The sequence below is a fragment of the Salvelinus fontinalis genome, chromosome 27 (genome assembly GCF_029448725.1).
Source record: "Salvelinus fontinalis isolate EN_2023a chromosome 27, ASM2944872v1, whole genome shotgun sequence".
NCBI classification, from domain to species: Eukaryota; Metazoa; Chordata; class Actinopteri; order Salmoniformes; family Salmonidae; genus Salvelinus; species Salvelinus fontinalis.
In genome coordinates this window covers 14,995,794-15,015,766 of record NC_074691.1, presented here as the reverse complement: position 1 = coordinate 15,015,766, position 19,973 = coordinate 14,995,794, and the positions used below count along the sequence as shown (strand labels likewise).

Below are 19,973 nucleotides of genomic sequence, written 5' to 3'. Positions count from 1 at the left end.
GTGAAGACTCAGCGGGTAATGGATCTCTGACAGAGTGTAGCCATGCAGACAGTCACTCCCCCACTGACCTCACAGAGAGATGAAAGGAGACCCAAAGAGCTTCACTGGGCCAGTCCTCTTCACAAGCCTGATAATTAGCCCAGAGATAGTTTAGCCCAGGTAGACTACAGCTATAGCTTTGCGCGCCACCAGACTACCAACCAGACTACCAACCAGACTACCTAAACTAAAGTTTGGGCCCCTCAGCCTCCTGCCAACATCATAGGCCTCTACTGACGTTCACAGTGTACAGGGGGGGGTTTACATGCTAGTTCCTAAGAAGTCACTGTCTGGTCTTGTAAAAAGTAAATGTTCTTCCAGCAGGAGAAGCCCTGGAAAGATGAGGCAGGCAGATACAGTATATTGATGTTATTCAAAGCAAGGACGGACGGACAATAAGCAAGAGTATCACTGCTGGTCGACTTGCGTCATGCAGAAGAGCCTTGTTATGTCACGACACAAAGTCTGCAAGCAAAAAAACACTTATAACTTTACCTGGTTGGTCTTGAATGGAGGCTTTCGATGCATGACACAAGACTAAGTAATCGTCTATTTGTGTATAGATTTGGCCTATTGACTGTAGATGAATCAAACTTAGAATGTATCATTGACATGTTACGTCCAGAGGCTTGGTAAAAAGTGAATCCATAATATGACTAATGCAACTCTCTGTTTCCTGGGAAACCTAAAGTCTACACTTTATAGTGGTTAGCACCGTATTTCACATGCATCCTCTTGCATGGTACTCAAGCAAGCAGCTTTCACGAAGCAATCAGGTTGTTAGCAGCACACTCACCACTAGATGGAGCAGCCGTTGTTAAGTGTATGCAATGTGGGAAACAGACTGTAAAGAGAAGACTTGACATTAGTAGGTATCGTAGCAATCAGACACAGGCAATTATTAAGCAGCAGCTGCATCAGCCAATGACATGTAAACAAATTCATGTGGGCAGAGCAAAGCATTTATTGACTAATTAATAAGTTAATACATGTTTAATAATCTAATGGACCACAATGAAACATGGAGGTGTTTATGTAAAGACAAACAAGGACACAAGGACTAAACTCCGTTCCTTGGTGAAGGAAGTTTCTGATGAACTCCACCGACTTCATGGAGCGGAGACCGGGCTTTTTGGAATTCAGCTCAGACTACATTGATTTGCCCAAGGTCAATACTTAAAAAAAATGTAAATTATGAAATTCTTACTATTTACCTGTTTGTCCTCTGTAGTTGCGTACCTTTCTTTGTTTGCTGAAATCCATACCTTTTCAATATATATTAATTAAATATAACCACTGACTGTTTGTGTAGAGTTTGAGAGATAAGCAGCATGTTATTATGCACATCTGGTTAAAATAGTATGCGCGTGTTCAGTGCGTGATATTGGAAACATGTATCTGATTGGATATGCATAGCTTAATTGGCAGGTCCTCATTGGTTGTTGGCCAGGGTATTCAACCTTTGAGAGGGTGCAGATGAACTCAGCTTGGAACAGGCTATGTTGAATCTGCTGTCATGTTGGAAATAACCATCTTCGTGATGTTAATGCTTTATACTGTCGAGTTTATCTTTGCAAGAACTAAAAATAACCCGCTTCCTTTAACCGGGGTTGCAACAGTTTCCTTGTTGAGATTCAATTGGCACATGCGTTTTTGCGCTGAGTTGCCATCTTAGAGCAACAGCAATGAGCAAACGGTCAGTGGTTGTATTTGACTAACGTTTATAGAAAAAGTATGTATTTCAGCAAACAAAGAAAGGCATACAACTACAGTGGGTATTTCATAATTTACATTTTTTGAATTATTAACCTTTGGCGATGTAGTTGGAGCTGAATTCCACAAAGCCTTGTCTCTGCTCCCTTCTGAAACTTCCTTTACCATGGAGGGGAGTTTAGTCCGCTACTAATGTTTGTGCTTCTCTTATAACTCATTTCTGTGTTCTATTCATGTGCTGTTTTATAAACCAATTTCTGTGTTCATGCAAGTGGCGACTGTACAAATCCTCACTATCAGTAGCTGCAATTTGGCAGTACGCCCAGACCTTGTTTTGAGAACGAACGAAAGATATCTCAGATTCAAGGTCTCGGCTTAGAGAGAAGAAGCCTTGTGAGGTGTTGGTCTGTCACATGAATGAAACAAAACTGTAATGATTCATTAATTATGCTGCCGGGGCGGCAGGGTAGCCTAGTGGTTAGAGCGTTGGGCTAGTAACCGAAAGGTTGCAAGATCAAATCCCCGAGCTGACAAGGTACAAATCTGTCGTTCTGCCCCTGAACAAGGCAGTTAACCCACTGTTCCTAGGCCGTCATTGAAAATAAGAGTTTGTTCTTAACTGACTTGCCTAGTTAAAAAAAAAGGTTAAATGTAAGTCGCTCTGGATAAGAGCGTCTGCTAAATGACTTAAATGTAAATGTAAATGTATGCTAAACCATGCAACTATAATTTCACTGTGTATAGAGCTAATATAAGACAACTGCTGGGTCTGCCCAGGCAGAGCTCCTGATTGACATGTGTACTATGGTGCATTGAGTTGGTTGGAACCTCTCCAGCGCGCTGACAAATAAACAATGATTCATTAAGATTGACTTCGACTGTCCCTGAGTAAGAATTTCCACGACAATACTCAAACAACAGTTAGAGCTGGCACAATTACAATATAACTGTGTAACCGACGGTTATGAAAAAAGACTGTCATGAAAATAAATAACCGTCATAACCGCTTATTTTGTTATTTTTGTGTGAAATGAACAGCTGACTGAAGACAGGTGGCGGGGCATTAGTGCGGTTGAGTCCGTTTCTGCAGTAACATGGACTCTTAAGAACTTGATGAAATCAGAGAGGAAAAGGCGAAGCAAGAGGATTTACTCCACCCAAAATCTGTCTGCGTGAGATAAGCCCCTTTTTTGTATGGAGGTCTATGACTTACTTGAGGCTTATAAGAATGAATATACATTTCGTAATGTTTAGGCTATCACAAATGTACTGATATACTGTAAGTGGATGCACGTGGCATTCTGGCAACTTTGAGAAAAATTACTTCGTTTTGCCTGTTGTTCACACGTGTATCTGTCCTCTCATTGGCTAGAGTGGTCCCACCTGATCTCGCCTGCCTTAAATCATTGAGAGCATGTATTTCCATTTCTAGAGCGGTCATCCGGCAATCTTGTCAATATAATATATCATCTTTGATGAAACTTTGTTGCTCCTTGCTGAAATGTAGAATGTTCATTCAAATGATGTTAACTGATGCGAACTGATGGCTCATGCGATTGAGTGTAGTTTTTGTAATGTCAGTTGAATCAACAAATCACAGCACACATGATGGGTACATTTCCTGCTTTTACTTCCTGCTTTGCTCCTATGGGTACACTCGGAATGGCCACCAATCCACCCATTATGACATCATTGACTAGAATGGGGACGCCCAAATTATGAATTATACTTCTATGGCGGCACATGCAGTCAAGACCAAAGTAGAACATATATTTATTAAATTATTATATATTTTTTTGCTATTCAAACGGATATAACAGTGACCACGGTCATTTGGCTGGCAAATTACCGTCATCCAACATTCCATGACCGTCACAGCCCTAACAACAGTATATTGTTTACCCTACTCCTCTAAACAGTGTACAGTATAGTAGAACTAGCCTGTCGGTTTTAACATCTGGTATGTATGATTTTCAACTGGAGCAGCAGCAGAGATGTAAACTCAAAGAGTACCCAAGGGGAGTTGGTTGTTCCAGATCATCCACGCCCATGAGCAGTTCCAAGACTAACACAGAGCGAGCTAATGTTCAGAGAGACAGGCATCTTTCTCTGTGCACCTCTGTGAAAGGGAGAGCTTAGCACTGGGAAGGGAACTCCTACCATTTGGTCTTAAAAGTCCTCTGAACACCCCTCTCTTTCACAAGCTCTCAGGCCAAAGCTGTGGCAGAGCAGATAGTGTTTTAGGAATGGGGCTAGGTAAAACGTTTCCTCAGCCATGGGGCCTATGTGTGTGTGTTCCTGTGAGCCTTACAATGGGTTGGAGAAATGCATGATTCTGCACTTCATACTTTCCCCAGCTAAACCACACACAGCACCATTTTCTAGTCGGCTCCGGGCGGTTGGGCAGACATACCCCGACACCCTTGGCTCCTTCGCTGTGGCTACCCTCCTATCGCTACAAACAGATTCCTAATACTATCATTGTTAGAGACATCGAGCATATCTTTGTCCTGCTGCTTTCATCTCCCTAAGCAGTTTAGATAACCTTGGACTGTTTGAGTTACTAAGGATTTTGATGTCATTTTCGTCACTCTCATAACTGGTATGCATTAACTCTTACTAACGAACCATGAAATTGTCCCAATAACAACATAAAGACTATTGTCAGTCAAACTCTTTTGAATAATAACAAATATTATTTTCAGATGTTCTGCTGACTGGAAATCAGTAATCATAAATACAATAGACCAGTGTGTTGAGGATGACTATATTGGAATACTTACTGCAGCTCAGTGTGCTGTCCGTCTGTGCCAGTGAAGAGGGGATGTCCCAGAAGCTGTTGTCCCAGTCGATGACGTTGCCGACGGCGTCACAGGTAAGGGAGACCAGCTGTCTCATGTCCATGGCGTAATCCCACAGGCGGAAGTTATAGATGGTCCCATCAAAGCTGCTATGGGACCCCAGCCTGAAGAGCCCCCCAGCCCCCACTGAGCGCCCAATCGTGTTGGAGCAGGTCTTGACCCTGTAGTTGCTGTTGTAGTAGAGGGTCACTTTGCCTGTGGTGGAGGCCCACGTGAGACAGAATTGCTTCATGGTGGAAGTGAAGTCCGAGGCGTTGCGGATAGAGTCTAGCAGACATGTCTCGTTACTCATGACCAGCGCCACTCCATCCTGGTTATTTCCGAAACTGAGGGCTGCTTCACCACTGCTGTTCTCTTGCCAGGTGTAAGAGAAGATAGTCTCCTTGCTCTTTTGGTTAGGCTGGGCTATCTCGAAGCACACGGTGAACTGCTGAAGGGTAGGTATGGTCACCAAGTTGGAGACTTGGACCACTTTGCCTGCGCCGTTGGACACTGTGACCTTCTGGTTCCTTAGCGCCACGGCAACTACAGCACACAGGTAGAAAGAAGAGCATTAGAGAACAAAGTGTTGTTCAAATACAGGCCTAAGGACTCACAACCACCTGATTCAACCAATCAAGTCATCAACTAATCATAAGCCTTTGATCAGTTGAATCAATGTTAGTGCTGGGCTGGAACAAAGACCAGCACTGTGGTTCTCCTGGATTGGAGTTGGGAACCACTGCATTAGATGACTGTCAGATGTTCAGTAGAACCAGGGGCTCTAACAAACTGTACAGGACATCTTGTCTAAAACCCGATGCGACTAATAACATACAGTATGTCTTGGTAAACACACCACTTACCTGCCATTATTGCTATACTCTGATTGACTTCAAAACAAATGATCAGGCCAATTCATGCTGTGTGAATCCAAAGGCTACAGGTTGAATAAATCTCATTTGTCACTCTCCTGCTGTCTGTCATTATTCACTATTTGCATCTAACGAGACACCGTTTCCACATCATCATTGTTTGACTCCAGACAGTGTTCCACAGCCCAGAGGATGAACGGTGCCAGTTAGGCAGGGACCTCAGCTTCTAACATCTCAGGCCTACCTCTTATCACTAAGATTAAATGTCAACCAGCACTCCATTTCCACATTCCCACCAGTCAATGAGGCTTTTCAACAGGAAGAATAGTGTTCTATTCCTTTTTAAATGTACATATGCTCATGCCATACTTTCTGACATTTCATTTAATGAAGCTCAGATTTGGTCGGCGGGTTTGTTGCTGTTGGCCATCCCATTGCCAGAGTGACAGCCAATTTGGAATGGAAAAACACAGCTCAGCTTTGAATGTGGTATCAGGATTTGACACAGCTGAGAGGCCCTTTTTGATGTCCTGCAGGGCTTTGTTTGTGTTGTTGATCTCCGATCTGCTTTGCGAGCCGTACGGAAAGACCAGGGCTTACTGTGACAACGTCATATGATTCCAGAGCTCCAGTCAGGACATTGGGCTGCCAACAGGTTGAAAGCCAAGTTCAATAGGTTCGCCTGCCTGTTGGGATACCACCACAGAGCCCAAACCCAATAGGAGCTTAGACCCCAACTGATGGGTGTGGGAGAATATAGGTTAATGTGATGCGGTGTATAAATGACTCAATCTAACTCATCTAATGTCCAGGCTTTAAATTGATACCCAATGCCTGGCGATGACAAAGGAGCCAACTAGAACCAAGCATTGTGGAAACCTCCCAATGCCAGTTTTCCTTAGCCTCCCTGGTGTTTCACAGCAAGATTGCTTGCATAAATCAAAGCATACCATGTTCCAACATGGCTGGCTGAAAATCTCTCACAGTAAAATGTTGTGAAAATGTTATTGAAACATTTGAAGGCGTTGGAAAGCTACGGTACCATTCCCTGACACTTCATTCACACTTGGACTCGTTGTGAATACGAGGTTCTATTCACGCTGGGAGGGATTTTAATTGATTAGGCCATGTGAAGGGATAATGTGGTGGAGGAGCTATGTGTGATTACGTTTAGTGTACCTCTTTGATGTGGAGGGTTTATGGTGCCTAGATAAAGGCTGGACTGGGATTCTATAAACTAAGCATAGGCTAAACACTATAAAACACTCAATTTTATAATTCACTCACCCTGTCATTGGTTTCTCTGACTACTATATTGAGAATGTCACCTGTGCTTATTGGGGTTCTTTCTATTTGAGAAAAGGGAACGGAATATTATAGAAGGGAGAAGCACAGCATTGTGTCAGAGAAAAAGTGTAATTTTTAAAGTTAGCATAGTGGATGGAAGACATGTTTGTCCCGAGCCATGTTGCTGTTTGGTTAGTAGAAGGGCGGAGATGTTTGATGCTTGCGTAATGTTTCTTTGGGGAATGACTTATAAATACCATGAAGCTAACAGTCATAGGACACGGCTAAACATTAACATCTAAATAAGCATGGTGAAAATAGAGAAGAAAATGTCATGTAAAAACATTCAAACTACAAACATAAGAAGAATCATAATAATCATAATAACCTAAACAATCAAAATAGCCATAAAAATATACCTGTAAAAACAGAAGTAAGTAAACAGAAAAGAAAACTTGCCTGCTTTAAAACATACCTTGCCTGTAACTGACACTGAATCCTTTCTTTTGGACGCTAAAGTCTGAGTTAAATGACACCTCCATCACATTGCCGGTGGAGTTTAGCGTCAGTCCGTTGGCTGTTAAGCCACAAAACTTAACATCTTGGTTGCCCGTGTTGACAATGATGCGGTCGTAGATGCACCCAAGGGCCTCCTCAAGCTCAAAGTCGAGGAAGGTTATTTGCACAATGAATCCAGCTGGAGCCTGCAGAGTCCACTTGCAGGCCTGACTACTGGGGTAATCTTGTGGGTAGCAGGGGGAGGTGAATGCACCCTGGGAGTCCGTGAGCACCACAACGCAGTTGGAGTTACTACAGCTCAACACTGCTGAACCAAAAACAGGGACATGTTGTCACTACTACACCCCAGCACCAGGGAGGACAGGAAGACACCAGGAGACACCAGAGGACACCAGGACAGGACAAGGGACAAGTAAGGCAGTGGAGGAGGAGTCAGGTCAGTAGTGCAACAGTGCAAGGCCAGGTAATAAGGTCAGAGGTCAGAGAGACTGTGTTAGTGGACCAGTAACAGAGTCAGACAACAGGGACCATCTCAGGTTTAGACTCACAGGAGATTTCGATTAGGAGTAGCAAAGATTCAAGAGTAAGTCAGTAGAAAAAGCTTCTCATACTACACATGCAGTTGAAAAAATGTATGTTGAGATTATAAAATACCAAAGCTATGATTTAAAGGTAACCTGAAGACTATGCGCAGAGAAAATGTTTAATAGGCTGGAAAGAAATCTTCACTCAGAAAACAATGACTCCTGTTTACCCAGGCCAGTCTAATATGTGAGCCAAAACCATAGCAAACATTGGAGTGGGGCAGAAACATTCAAGAGCAAAAACCCACTGCGGAGCAATTAAAGTTGGTCAAGTGGCGTTCTTGATCGGCATCCAACACAAAGTACAAGACCGCCTATTCTATTTAGCATAAACAAACATTAAATGTGAATAAAAATGAGAGCGGTCTGCAGACATCTAAACATAAGCGCAACTCAAACAAGTAGTACAGTCAGAAAACACATAAAGCCTGCATAATGACGGGATCTCTTTCAGAACTGTTAACAGTCATTTAACTCGGTTATGTAATACAGTCTTCTAGAACTTTAATAAGACAGAATTAAATTCCGCAATCTCAATATGGCCAGTAATCGTTTTTGTCTCTTCTCCATAAGCTTCTTGATCCAACTTTTGAACTTGATTGTGAGCAACAGTAAATGTTCTGTAACTGTAAGTCTTTCTCTATGAAATGTCAGTAAAATGTGGATTACACATCAAAAGCCAAACCGTGGACAAAACCCATACAATGGAAATCAGCAGTGGTTATGTTGGGTGTTCTCGTTTGCTCGCCTAACTCTCTGATTCTGGTGGCTGATGGCTTACAGGCAGGAACAATGCTACCTTTGCGGTGTCATTTCTCTACAAACTGAATCAAATCAGGGATCAGGAAACCTGGATGGCAACAATCCAGAGAATTCTACCCTTGGAGAGGATCGAGGGAATTCTCTATAACAGTAAGAGCAAAATCTCCAATTACTGGAAACAATTCCTACCAAAACCACACGTTTTTGTTTATCACCTGATTCCAGGCCAGAGTTGTTCTTGCTTCAGAAAATCGACTCATTAGAAGTGTTATGCACCCCACAATGGATGGCTGATGCTGGTTCAGATTACAGCCTGGTCCTCCTGTGGCACTGTTATACCTGCCAACATGTGCCCTCTTCTCAGCTGAGAGGGTCAAGAGAGCCCTAAAAACTAAATCCACTCACTCAGGCTGACCGAATTACAGCATAGAGTGGCTGTTCCTTTGTCTAAAAACACCTCCTAATATGTGAGGCCTAGTCAAAGAAAAAAATATTACAGCCAACAACGTCTCAAGCATTCTCATACATATCACATGATAGATAATCATGGCAGACTAGCCAGACTAGCTACTAAGTAACAGCCACACGTATCTACAAAATAAACACAGATTGATACAATTATAGTGCTTCAAGTGAAAGATATTATATTCGTATGGATGTAAGGGATTATCAAACAGTCCAATTAACGTCCTAAACATAATTGAATGTGGCATACTGGCGCTGTGCACTGGTTTCATTAGTAGTGTTTGAGTGAAAGATGAAAGACAGAGCAAGCGAGAGCCCCTCTCATTTGCCTCTATGATTCATCAGGGTCATAACCCTGGGCACAGTCCCACAAATCTAAGATAAGTGACGTAATAAAGTGGCTGGGTGTCTTCTTTTAACCAGTCAGAATCGCTAGTGATTTACCAGCTATGCCCAAACAGAGAGAAATACGAAGGATGACATTGGGTGTTGTGATATGACTTTACAATGACACAAACTGCTACAAAGGGACAGTGAGATGAACAAACAGTGGTGAGGAAGTAACACCAATGCAAATGATGACCGTGATAGCCATCGATAGGAGACATGTAAAAAGGGAATTAAGGTTACAATGGCGCACATGTGTGAGCTCAGGAGTTGTGATTGGGTTTGCAAAATGGTTTCTAGATTGATCTAAGGAGAAACAACCAAGTTCTTAACCTCAATGATGACAGACCGGTATTTTTTACATACTTGCCATAACAAAAGCGTGATCCGTGTTTGTAGGTAACTGTTTAGTGAACACAATTGTCACAATGACATGTATTAATTATTTATTCAAATTTTTAAATGCTATGAAATTCCATTATCTCTTTCGTAAACCAAACATAAACACATCTAAATGTAAATGTTGTTCTTAACTAAAAGAGATAAGTCCCAGAGGTATTTAATCCAACAAGTATTAATGATTTATCCTCGCAAATTTACTCTCAGAATGTAGGCTTTGGTATTTTCTGTGGTTCCAATTGCACAAGGCATTTAGCCTCAGTATCTAGCTACACTGTAGGTTACATTATGTGGGATCCCCACATTTCTATGTAATAGGAAACTGGCCTCTGAGAATCATACAACTTTAATAAAACATTTGACAAGCAGTATCAGTCTGATTTATTTCCACATGTCATGCCAGCACTTGAATAAGATTAAAATACGACTGAATTAGAAAAGTAAAAAGTGTGTAAACATTAAAATACTGATTTTGGACACTCTTGGAACAAGCACAACTGCAAGGAATAAAGGTCATTTATTGTATTACCCTTCGCTCCTAAATGTACCACTTAGCACGTTGGCACGTCTTTCTTGATTCTGCCACCAGTAGGGAGTTCTAACACAGTGGTTTGCCATAAGATTAATTACCTGGATCCACTCTGCTTTGAATATGGTTTTTTTCTCCCTTTTTCCATGTTATGAGAATAACATGAAGTATAAAGCTTTAACTAAACTAATGCAAAACAGACACTCCATGTAATGAAATCATGTTATTGAAAATGTGAACACATGTTGGAGAGTGTGCCAGGACGTCCCGACGAACCATCTCTGTTTTACTTCCACAACATCAAAAAGAAGATACATTAAACAACAAGAGTGATTCCTCAGAATATGATACAACATAGACAACAAGAATACCAACAGAACTGTGGTTATAATTAAGTGGAGTCAACTAGAATCCCTCCCAACAAAATGGTGGCATTTTCATAACATTTGGCAGGGTCCAGAGAAAAAACAACAGCATGAACAAACTCCCTTCACGCTAAGGAGTTGAATAAACAAGTAATGGGATCAACGTTTGACAACTGGTCTGGGTCTGTGTTTGTGTGTGTGTGTGTGTGATGCTGTCAGCCACTGGTGTGGTGTGTGTGTGGTGCGCAAAAGGAAAAACAACATGCCAAATGATGTTTACTCAGTTTGTATGTCAAAAAGAAACACTAGAAACACCAAGCCCTGACCGCTGCTGAGGGACTGACCAGGCCCCTCTGTACTCACATGGCCCAGAGTACACACACATCCACACACACGCATGCACACGTACACATTTAGACCCACATCGAAGTATCTATTTTTCAGTTAATACAGTTTATGAAGCAAGTCAATGAACATAATTACTACAACTCATTTCTGCCAATGTGAGAGTCAACTATAGCTGGCTTCAGCACATCATGTGCAGCAACTCCTGGAAAGTAATTTTATGTTAAATAAAAAAGGCATCTTTGTTTTTCAATTTTCAAAGTCTTTTCCATTCTGACTGGCAATGTGTTCAATAATTGCGGGTTTCAAAAAGTGAATGTGTACAGTACAGAATTTAAAAGAGCAACATTTGCATACATTTAACTTTCAAAGAGATGGGAATCTGCATTTCCATGATTAAAAGCATTCTAATCTTAATGAGACATTAGCATAAGAACACAAAACCCCATTGTTACTGTATAAACCTGAAGACGCTGACCTGTAATGAAATGCGTACGGTGTTGTTGCTGCAGCATGACTGAAATGTGAAGGGCGATGAAGGTCAGTGAAGAGAGCTCCTAAAAAACAGGGTTTGATCAGAAAGCTCCTTTGAGAGGCGGCAGGGCAGGCTGCAGTGGGATGGTGCCAAGGGATGGAATGCCAGATACGCAGAGACGGGCAGAAAGGGGCTCAAACATTCACTGACACTCCCACCGCCTAAAAATAGACTCTTTCAGATGGAGGACCTCTGAGGAAAGTTTAATCCTCCAGATTACTCGGCTGCTTTCAAGTGGCCCCCTCCTGGTCTCCTGGCAGCACACCTGGGATACCTGTATCTCAGCTGGTCTCTGTCCCGCCCCTGTCTTTCATGAGAGGGCTAATTGAGTGGGGGAGTGAGGCCCATGCAGTTTAATCACATATGACCCCATCTTCTTAACACACGGGAGTACAGTGCTGCTGTAACATGGCGGAGCACAGAACAGTTCTGCCAATTTGTATTTTGTTTTCAAAGGTCTGCTGAGACCATAGCTCATCACCAGGAACACACCCACGCATGTTATGACAATGTCAAAACTTTAACATAGCATAGATCATATTTTGTGGAATGCCAATTGATGGGGGGAAACTTGACGTTCTGTTCATTTGTGGTTGTAAGAAGTGTCCTATCACAATCCAAATACAACAGAAATGGGAGTTCTCTGCCCTGTGGTGTCAGATACCCATGTGGATTTAATCATAAACTGTTGACATGTCTGAGTCAAAATTCCTCTCTTGATGTCCTACTTAATAAAGGAACTCGATTGACATTTTCCTTGTATCTTCAATTGAATCTTCTTTTTTGTGAGTAAATATCTTTCTCCCCTGTTTCTTGTGATAGATGGTATATATTTAATAGTAAAAATGGGGCAGCATTTTATGATAATAATTGTTTGTGAGTTGAGATCACTCTGTTGATTCTCTCTCTGGCACCAAAAACACTTAAAACACGCCCTGTTTCCCGCCACTGAATCTCCTATGATCCAAGCCTTATCTGAACACCAACCAGAACTATTAATATGAATGTCTCTGCTTCAGGTCTGCCTGCCAATACCAACCAACACAGACAGCTATGACATGTAACAAATAGAAAAAAGACTATGCTTTCTAAAAGAAAAACTACAGAACACACAGAACTGCATAAAATACCCAAGTCAGTCAGGCTTACAACATGCAGGAAAACAATGTTTTATCTCTTAGGTGAGAGAAGTGGTGTGAGCTTTATAAAGCCTGAACTGGAACAGAGTGGAGGCCTTTTTCTGGCTTCAACAGGGCTAGCTCGCGTGGTAAACACATTAGCCAAGACCTACACACATCCTGAGCCTAAAGACTCTTAGCAGAACGTCCAACGGCACTCTCGGGCAAAATTATATATATTTTTTTGCTGTCAAGCATCGCACGTGACAAAATGAAAACGCACTAAAGCGAAGTCATAAACATTTTTATTTGTCATTTGGGAAACATTCACCCTGTTTCAGAGTCTGTTAGGGTAATGAAACACATATTTAAATCCCCTTTTGGGATTACCTGGTGGTGATAAATAAAAAGTGTCTTGTCATCTGTTTAAAGTGACACTATCCAATACTGCATAATGACTGCATTTATCCATCACGGGTACTGCCACAAGTATTTATCCAAGACTTAACTGCCCATGTACTGTAAGACATTTCTTTAGATATCATGACTGTCTTGTGCTTTCATGGAATCTACATTACTCGTATATTAGTTATCACCAATGAACGGATTAATAGGTAACACCAATGTTTCTGCCCAATGCATAGTTTGACTTGCAACAAATTTTTCAAATAGGCCTGATAGCTACTGATACCAAACTACTGTACTGTGGATAACAATTGCCTTTCGGTGTCCAATCATTCTGAAGGTACATATGTGAAACAACGAGTGCCAGTGTTAACAGAAGCAACGAACATGAGAAAGCAGAAGCGCAACAAGCACAATCATTGAAACAGAAAAAAAGACAGAATGAAAGGAGGGCAATGTTGAGAGAAAGCAATGTATACAGTTTAACAATCATAATGAAACAATCAGAAATCAAAATCCATTTTTATTTTTTATTTCAGGAGGCATACTATTCAAAACATAAGAAAACACAAGCGATGGCAATAGTATAATCAATGTGTACCTTGTCTTTGCACAGACATCAACAGCAGGGCAACTGGCAGGACGTTACGGAACTTCCATCGCCACCATCCTCCACGGATGTAAGACTCCCTGTCAATCACAAATCACAATTAGGACGGAGACATACTGGTTATCGTCTTATAGTCATACAAATGACATAAATACACACACACTTACAGTATCTTTATTCATACTGATGGGTCTGCAATTTGAGTCCACTTTGAAAGTTTAAATGATGTATTTGTGGTATGGAAACATATTTTTCTGCACAACGAGGGACCACGGCGAAGCAGATGCAGTTTTGTTTTATAATGCTAAATAATTATCCCATGTCAGTTGTAATGACTTCCAGTTAGACAGCACCAGTGGTAAGTATCCGACAGACTGCATCAGTGTGGTGGTTCATTCAATGCTCCTTGTTTGAATTTAACATGAAAATTGTATTATAATAACGAAAGGAAAATACACCAATTACTGTCATTAGCCATGTCCATAATAACCAATGTGGCTGTTTTGATCTCTGGGTACATACAGTATATACAACCCTCTTGCCTGTAGACTTTACATTCCAGGAATATCATTCAATTAATGGATAAAAGCTGTGTCTTTAAAATGTAATAAATAAATAAAACAATTACATATGAAACATCCACATTGTCTGAGAGGAGTTCACCATCGATACATAAAAATGTATACACAAGTTAGTCAGCATAAATTCACTGTAATCTTATCTAACATGTACGGAAGTGAATTCGATAAATCACTAACAAAACAATCAAACAGTACAAATCTAAACCAGGTTCACAGCAAGAATACAGAATGAAAAATGCAATGTGATGGGAACAGAGGAGAGAAAAATAGCAAGCAGAGTCATTCCATTCTTCTTAACACATTTTTTTTGCTGGGTCTCTGCTGTCCAGATACTGTCCATCGATGTGGGATTATTACAGAGATACTACAAAATCAACCTCTTGTCATGTGAGGATGTTTCTCTTTGGTTTCTAGGTGTCATTTTTTTCTTAATTCACACGTGACCCATGACCCCATCGGAATCTGAATCTGAGTAATTTTAACATTTCTATATCACCTCATTTTCTAACGTTCTCCCAATCAACTCAAGGCCACACAAACAACCCTCTCAGTCAGTCAGGAAATGACAGTATACTCCAAACCCAAGTCATTTCACAGAGCTGGGTTAGCTACTATTAGCTATTCATATGGTTGAGCTGCTGTGGTCCTAAACTATAATGGACAGGATGGAGCATCTGCCAAGAGGCCCTGTTCGCCTCCTCAATCTTGGAGAGGAAAGGGCCTCCTCTGTTAACTTCCACTACACTGAGCAAGACTCTATCTGGACGGACTGCTTTTCCGCTTCACCAAACACTACCTTCATTAGCCAATAGCCACGTCTGGTCTGGGCTTAATTGATACCAATTACTCTAGGTGTTGCCTGAGCTCTGGGTGGTGCTGGAGGAAGATTCAAAATAACATTTCAAAGCTTCTGTGAATCTTTCTATGTTGCATTTTCTCAGTAGGCAGTAGGTATCACCCAGTGAATGATTCCTCAAGAGATGCAATCACTGTAGTCACGGGATAGTAATTTACTGACATCCATGTGATTCTGGTGACTCAGAGCATCTTCGCAGCGACAGCATCAGAGTATGGAAAAATAGCAAACCCTCTCCCTTGCTTCAATGAAGACTTTAAATAACATCATTATATTCACAAAATTCACTAAACTTGACCCACTGTTGTTTTGTTCACTGTGTGCCCTCCCAAGTTCACTGCGTCCTAACTCAAAGCCCTGCCGGGGAACTCAGACAAGATGATGAGTATTGCAATTCAACTTCCTCGCAAGCAGAAGGAGCACCGAGAGAAGTGATATGGAGTATATATATAGGCCAACCACACAAAGGCCATGATCCCTGGTCATATTTTATTCAGACAACAGTATTTTACCCCATCCCGTTCATCATGGCTATCAGGAAACAAAGATCAAGAGAGGTGATCTCATCAAGAGAAGGAAGGAAAATCGTATCTTACAGTCATTCAGAAAACAATACTCAGTAGTGAAGAACTGGCGTGTTTACGACTCCACGACCTTATAACTCCACGACCTTATAACTCCACGACCTTATAACTCCACGACCTTATAACTCCACGACCTTATCTCATAGGACAGTCAATATTCTTTCTGAACAGACTCAGTATAAACAGTAAAAATATGGCAAAGTAGACTATTCAAATTTCACACAAAAAAAGCCACGTATATACTTTCTCATAATTCTAAAGTCATCCATTGTTACTTTGACTATTCAAATAGTAACCAATATGGTTATTGGAAATGATTGGATATGATTGTGTGTTGTACAAAGGAAGGAAACCCCTTCATAAAGTTGACATTTCTAACAATCCCCTTTTTTAAATTTAGTAGCCTAAACAGTCAAGTAGACAGTAGCCTTTCAAATGTACAAGAAAAAAATAAGGAAGTGAATTACATCTTTACACATATTTTATAGCATTAGGCCTAGAGAACAAGACTCAATTAATTGCTTGCTTATTACATTAATTCATGCAATTCCTGACATTAGAGAAAAAGTGTTCTTTGTTGAAAGTTGTTTCTCTCAAAATATGTAAATATGAATGCAAAACAAGCAGAGAGAGGTCAGTGCTTTGGGTCCCATGGAGAACACATAAAGACTGATTCATCTGATGGCTAGGGTGGATTTTCATTGTACGTACATCCATCCATCCATTTCATTGTACATACGTACATCCATGATGCCAGGCCCTCATAATAAAAAATGGGCAGTAGTAACATAGATGAAGACGGTATTATCAATATCCAAACTAGTAGGAATACATGTTTAAAGTGTACTTATAGTAGAGAAGACTGGTTGAACAAGAGTCATGAACCATCTTCAGACACATTCATTATGATAGCTAAAGGCCTGTCTTTCTCACCCTTCACAGAGCTCTCCTTTGAGGATGCCTTATAATGGTATAGTGTCATCACTGAGCTGTGGGTCTCAGGATATGAGAGCCATCAGATTAAGACTTTGATTTTTAATTAAATCCTCCAGTTTATTGGAGTGACTGACATCAGCCACCTGGGGCAGGTATAGGCTATTCATCTTCTTTTCAACAGATTCTCTGTGACTTCATTTCACATCTCTTAATATTTGCTGTCCTGTCAGAGAAGTCCCACATTGAGGACCTGGTGGAACTGGCTGGAAGCTGTGAGTTTAGTCTGTAATCGTTCAGTTTACATCACCTTTTGGAACACATTCTAGGGTTGCGTAACACCAGTGAAGAACATTATAAGAACACTCATTCAACAGCAATTTCTCACATGCTGATTACACTTCAGAAGACAGCACATGTCAATGTATAGTCTTTATGAAGATACAACATCTGGTAGAAATGTTTTTATTTTTTTATTTTTTACGTGGTATACATCAATACAGCATCCAGAGAGATGAGGAAATAATAGGAATTTCACTCATTTTATTGTTCAGTAATGTCAGTAGTGTGTTCAGTAGCTAGGCAGAAAATCCATGTTAGTGAAAAAGCTGTTCCCTATAATGTAAGCAACTTTCACTTCCTCTAAAGTAGTTGAGTTTACTTTGTGTCATAATCATGCAATTTGCATTTAGCATGTAATACTTTACCAGGTCTTGAGTGCTACTAAACATGAATTTATGAAAACCCTATAGCAATATGGCCAGCGGCGTTACATTAGCAGTCAAATGGGTTAACTATACAGAACAAGTTGTTGACTGTGTTTTGAAAACGTTATGACCACTCTCAAAGTCAATAGGCTAATTAATACATTTAGTAAATAAACACAAAGTGTAACAATGTAACATCCATGAAGTTATCCGCTGGTCACACTCAGAACAATCTCTAAGACAATGAAAAAGTCAAGCATTGACAATAACGCCATGAGCAATATTTTTTTTTAAATAACTTACATGATCTTATTGGAGAAGGAGCTGGTCTCTTTGAAGAATCATATTATCTCCTCTCCTGTCGTCCGACTGGAGTTTGCAGTTTTGGAAAACTTTTGGAAACTTCTTCAAATTCGTGAGACGCCGACGTTTGAAAACTTAATTCAGTCAATCACAATTCAGTGTATAAACGCAAACACGCACCTATCCCAAAGTCGAAACTCAAATCGATTGATGAACCTTTTCCCCGTCCCGCAAGATGCTTGAAAGCTGTTTTACCGTTCAGGGCCGTGTCCTTGCACACAGCTAGAGGACGTTCTCTCTCCCTCTGGCGCCCCACCCTCAACTAAAGCCAGGCAGGCAAGTCCCAGGGGTTAAGAAAATGTGCTCAAAATGCTGCAAACCCATCCAGAATTTTACAGCAGTTGCTTCTCCACCACACTGTGAAAATTGACAAATTGGACATTCACAGATTCCACATAATTAGGTCCCATGATAATTGTTTTATTCTGTGTCTGTGATGCTTACTGTTGCAGCATGGACTGACAGTAGGCCATGCCACAAAGAAAGTAAACATTCTTTAAAGGGGTAATCTGCGATTGCTACATATTTTATTTTACTTTAAAATTCATTATAAAAAGAGTAGTCAATACTGAGTTGCACCCCTTTTTGCCCCCAGAACAGTCTCAATTCGTCATAGCATGGACTCTACAAGGTGCCGAAAGCGTTCCACGGGGATGCTGGCCCATGTTGACTCCAATGCTTCCCACAGTTGTGTCAAGTTGGATGGTATCAAGAATAGTGGTGGACCATTCTTGATACACACGGGAAACTGTTGAGCATGAAAAACCCAGCAGCTTTGCCATTCTTGACACACTCAAACTGGTGAACCTGGCGCCTACTACCATACACCGTTCAAAGGCACTTAAATATTTTATCTTGCCCATTTTCTCTCGGAATGGTACACATACACAATCCATGTTTCAATTGTCAGAAGGCTTAAAAATCCTTCTTTAACCTGTCTCCTCCCCTTTATCTACACTGATTGAAGTGGATTTAACAGGTGACATCAATAAGGGATCATAGCTTCACCAGGATTCACCTGGTCAGTCTATGTCATGGATATAGCATGTTCCTAATGTTTTGAAGAATATCTTATAAATGCTTAATGAGCTTAGTTCAACCGTCTAACACCATCAGAACCCAAAACCCCAAAACTTGTGTTATAGTTCTGTCATTCTCATTGAAAGCAAGTCTAAGTAGCATTCTATGTGCGTTATTTCTATGCTTCCCGTTCTTAAGTTTTCGCCTGTTTTACTTTACACCAGCTTCAAACAGCTGAAAATACAATATTGTTGGTTATTGAAAATATATTTCACCACGGTTTAGATGGTACAATGATTTTCTATACTATACTTGCTTGTTTTGCAACATAAACTGAAATGAACTATTAGAATTTTAGTAACTATGAAATTGCTGAGTGATTTCTGCACAGTGCATCTTTTATGGAATCTATTGAACTGAGGGAGGACAGGACTGAAACAAGTTCCTGCGTGGTGGAATTTAGTATGTAGGTCATGAATGATCCAAGTAATTTACTTTCAATGGCAGTTTAAAATGATCTTCCTTTGAGATAACTTAACAGGGTTGGATATGTGAATTCAGCCTGGTCTCATAGACTAGATGTAACATAGTAAACATACATCTGGGACACTCAAATTAGTACGATATGTTATGTTTGGTTACATAAGACAGGTTACTTAAGGCAAAAACGAAAGGAGGGTGGGTGTCTTTATTACGTGAACATCTAGCAATCCACATTTGATCACGGACAACTTTATAATTTTAGCTAATTAGCTACTTTGCAACTACTTAGCATGTTAGCTAACCCTTCCCGTAACCCTAACCTTAACCCTTTTAGCTAACCCATGTCCTAACCCTAACCTCTACCCTAGCTAACGTTAGTCACAACAAAGTAGAATTCATAACATATAAGTTCAGCAAATTCGTAATATATCATACGAATTGTAATTTGTAACATAGTGTACAAAATGGATGGACATCCACAAATGAATACCTACCATATGAACCATAATAAATCATACTAAATGGAGTGTCCTGGATTCACGTACAGAATAATACAAAATGCTTAGTCTAGGTTGCTGAATTTGCATGCCTTATACACTTTTTCATCTTTTCGTTCTCCAAAGCCATCACTTTTGTGTAGTTGAGCTATAACCACAGCCAAAATACAAA

General features: G+C 40.6%; 1 protein-coding gene across 9 annotated transcripts in view; it reads right to left on the bottom strand.

Moving 5' to 3' along the window:
• Positions 1–18,056, bottom strand: part of LOC129825122 (adhesion G-protein coupled receptor G6-like) — a 60,066-nt gene extending 42,010 nt beyond the window's left edge. For 4 of the 9 annotated variants that reach the window (XM_055884922.1, XM_055884925.1, XM_055884928.1 and 1 more), the window contains exons 1-5: positions 17,742–18,056; positions 13,769–13,857; positions 7,230–7,580; positions 4,536–5,138; positions 836–883 (exon numbers count right to left, since the gene is read on the bottom strand). In XM_055884922.1, the coding sequence (XP_055740897.1) occupies positions 836–883; positions 4,536–5,138; positions 7,230–7,580; positions 13,769–13,857; positions 17,742–17,743 (1,093 nt within the window). In that variant the 5' untranslated portion in view covers positions 17,744–18,056. The remainder of the gene's footprint in view (positions 1–835; positions 884–4,535; positions 5,139–7,229; positions 7,581–13,768; positions 13,858–17,741) is intronic. The other 5 variants (XM_055884924.1, XM_055884927.1, XM_055884930.1 and 2 more) reach the window with 3 other exon arrangements.
• Between the last annotated feature and the right edge of the window lie 1,917 nt (positions 18,057–19,973).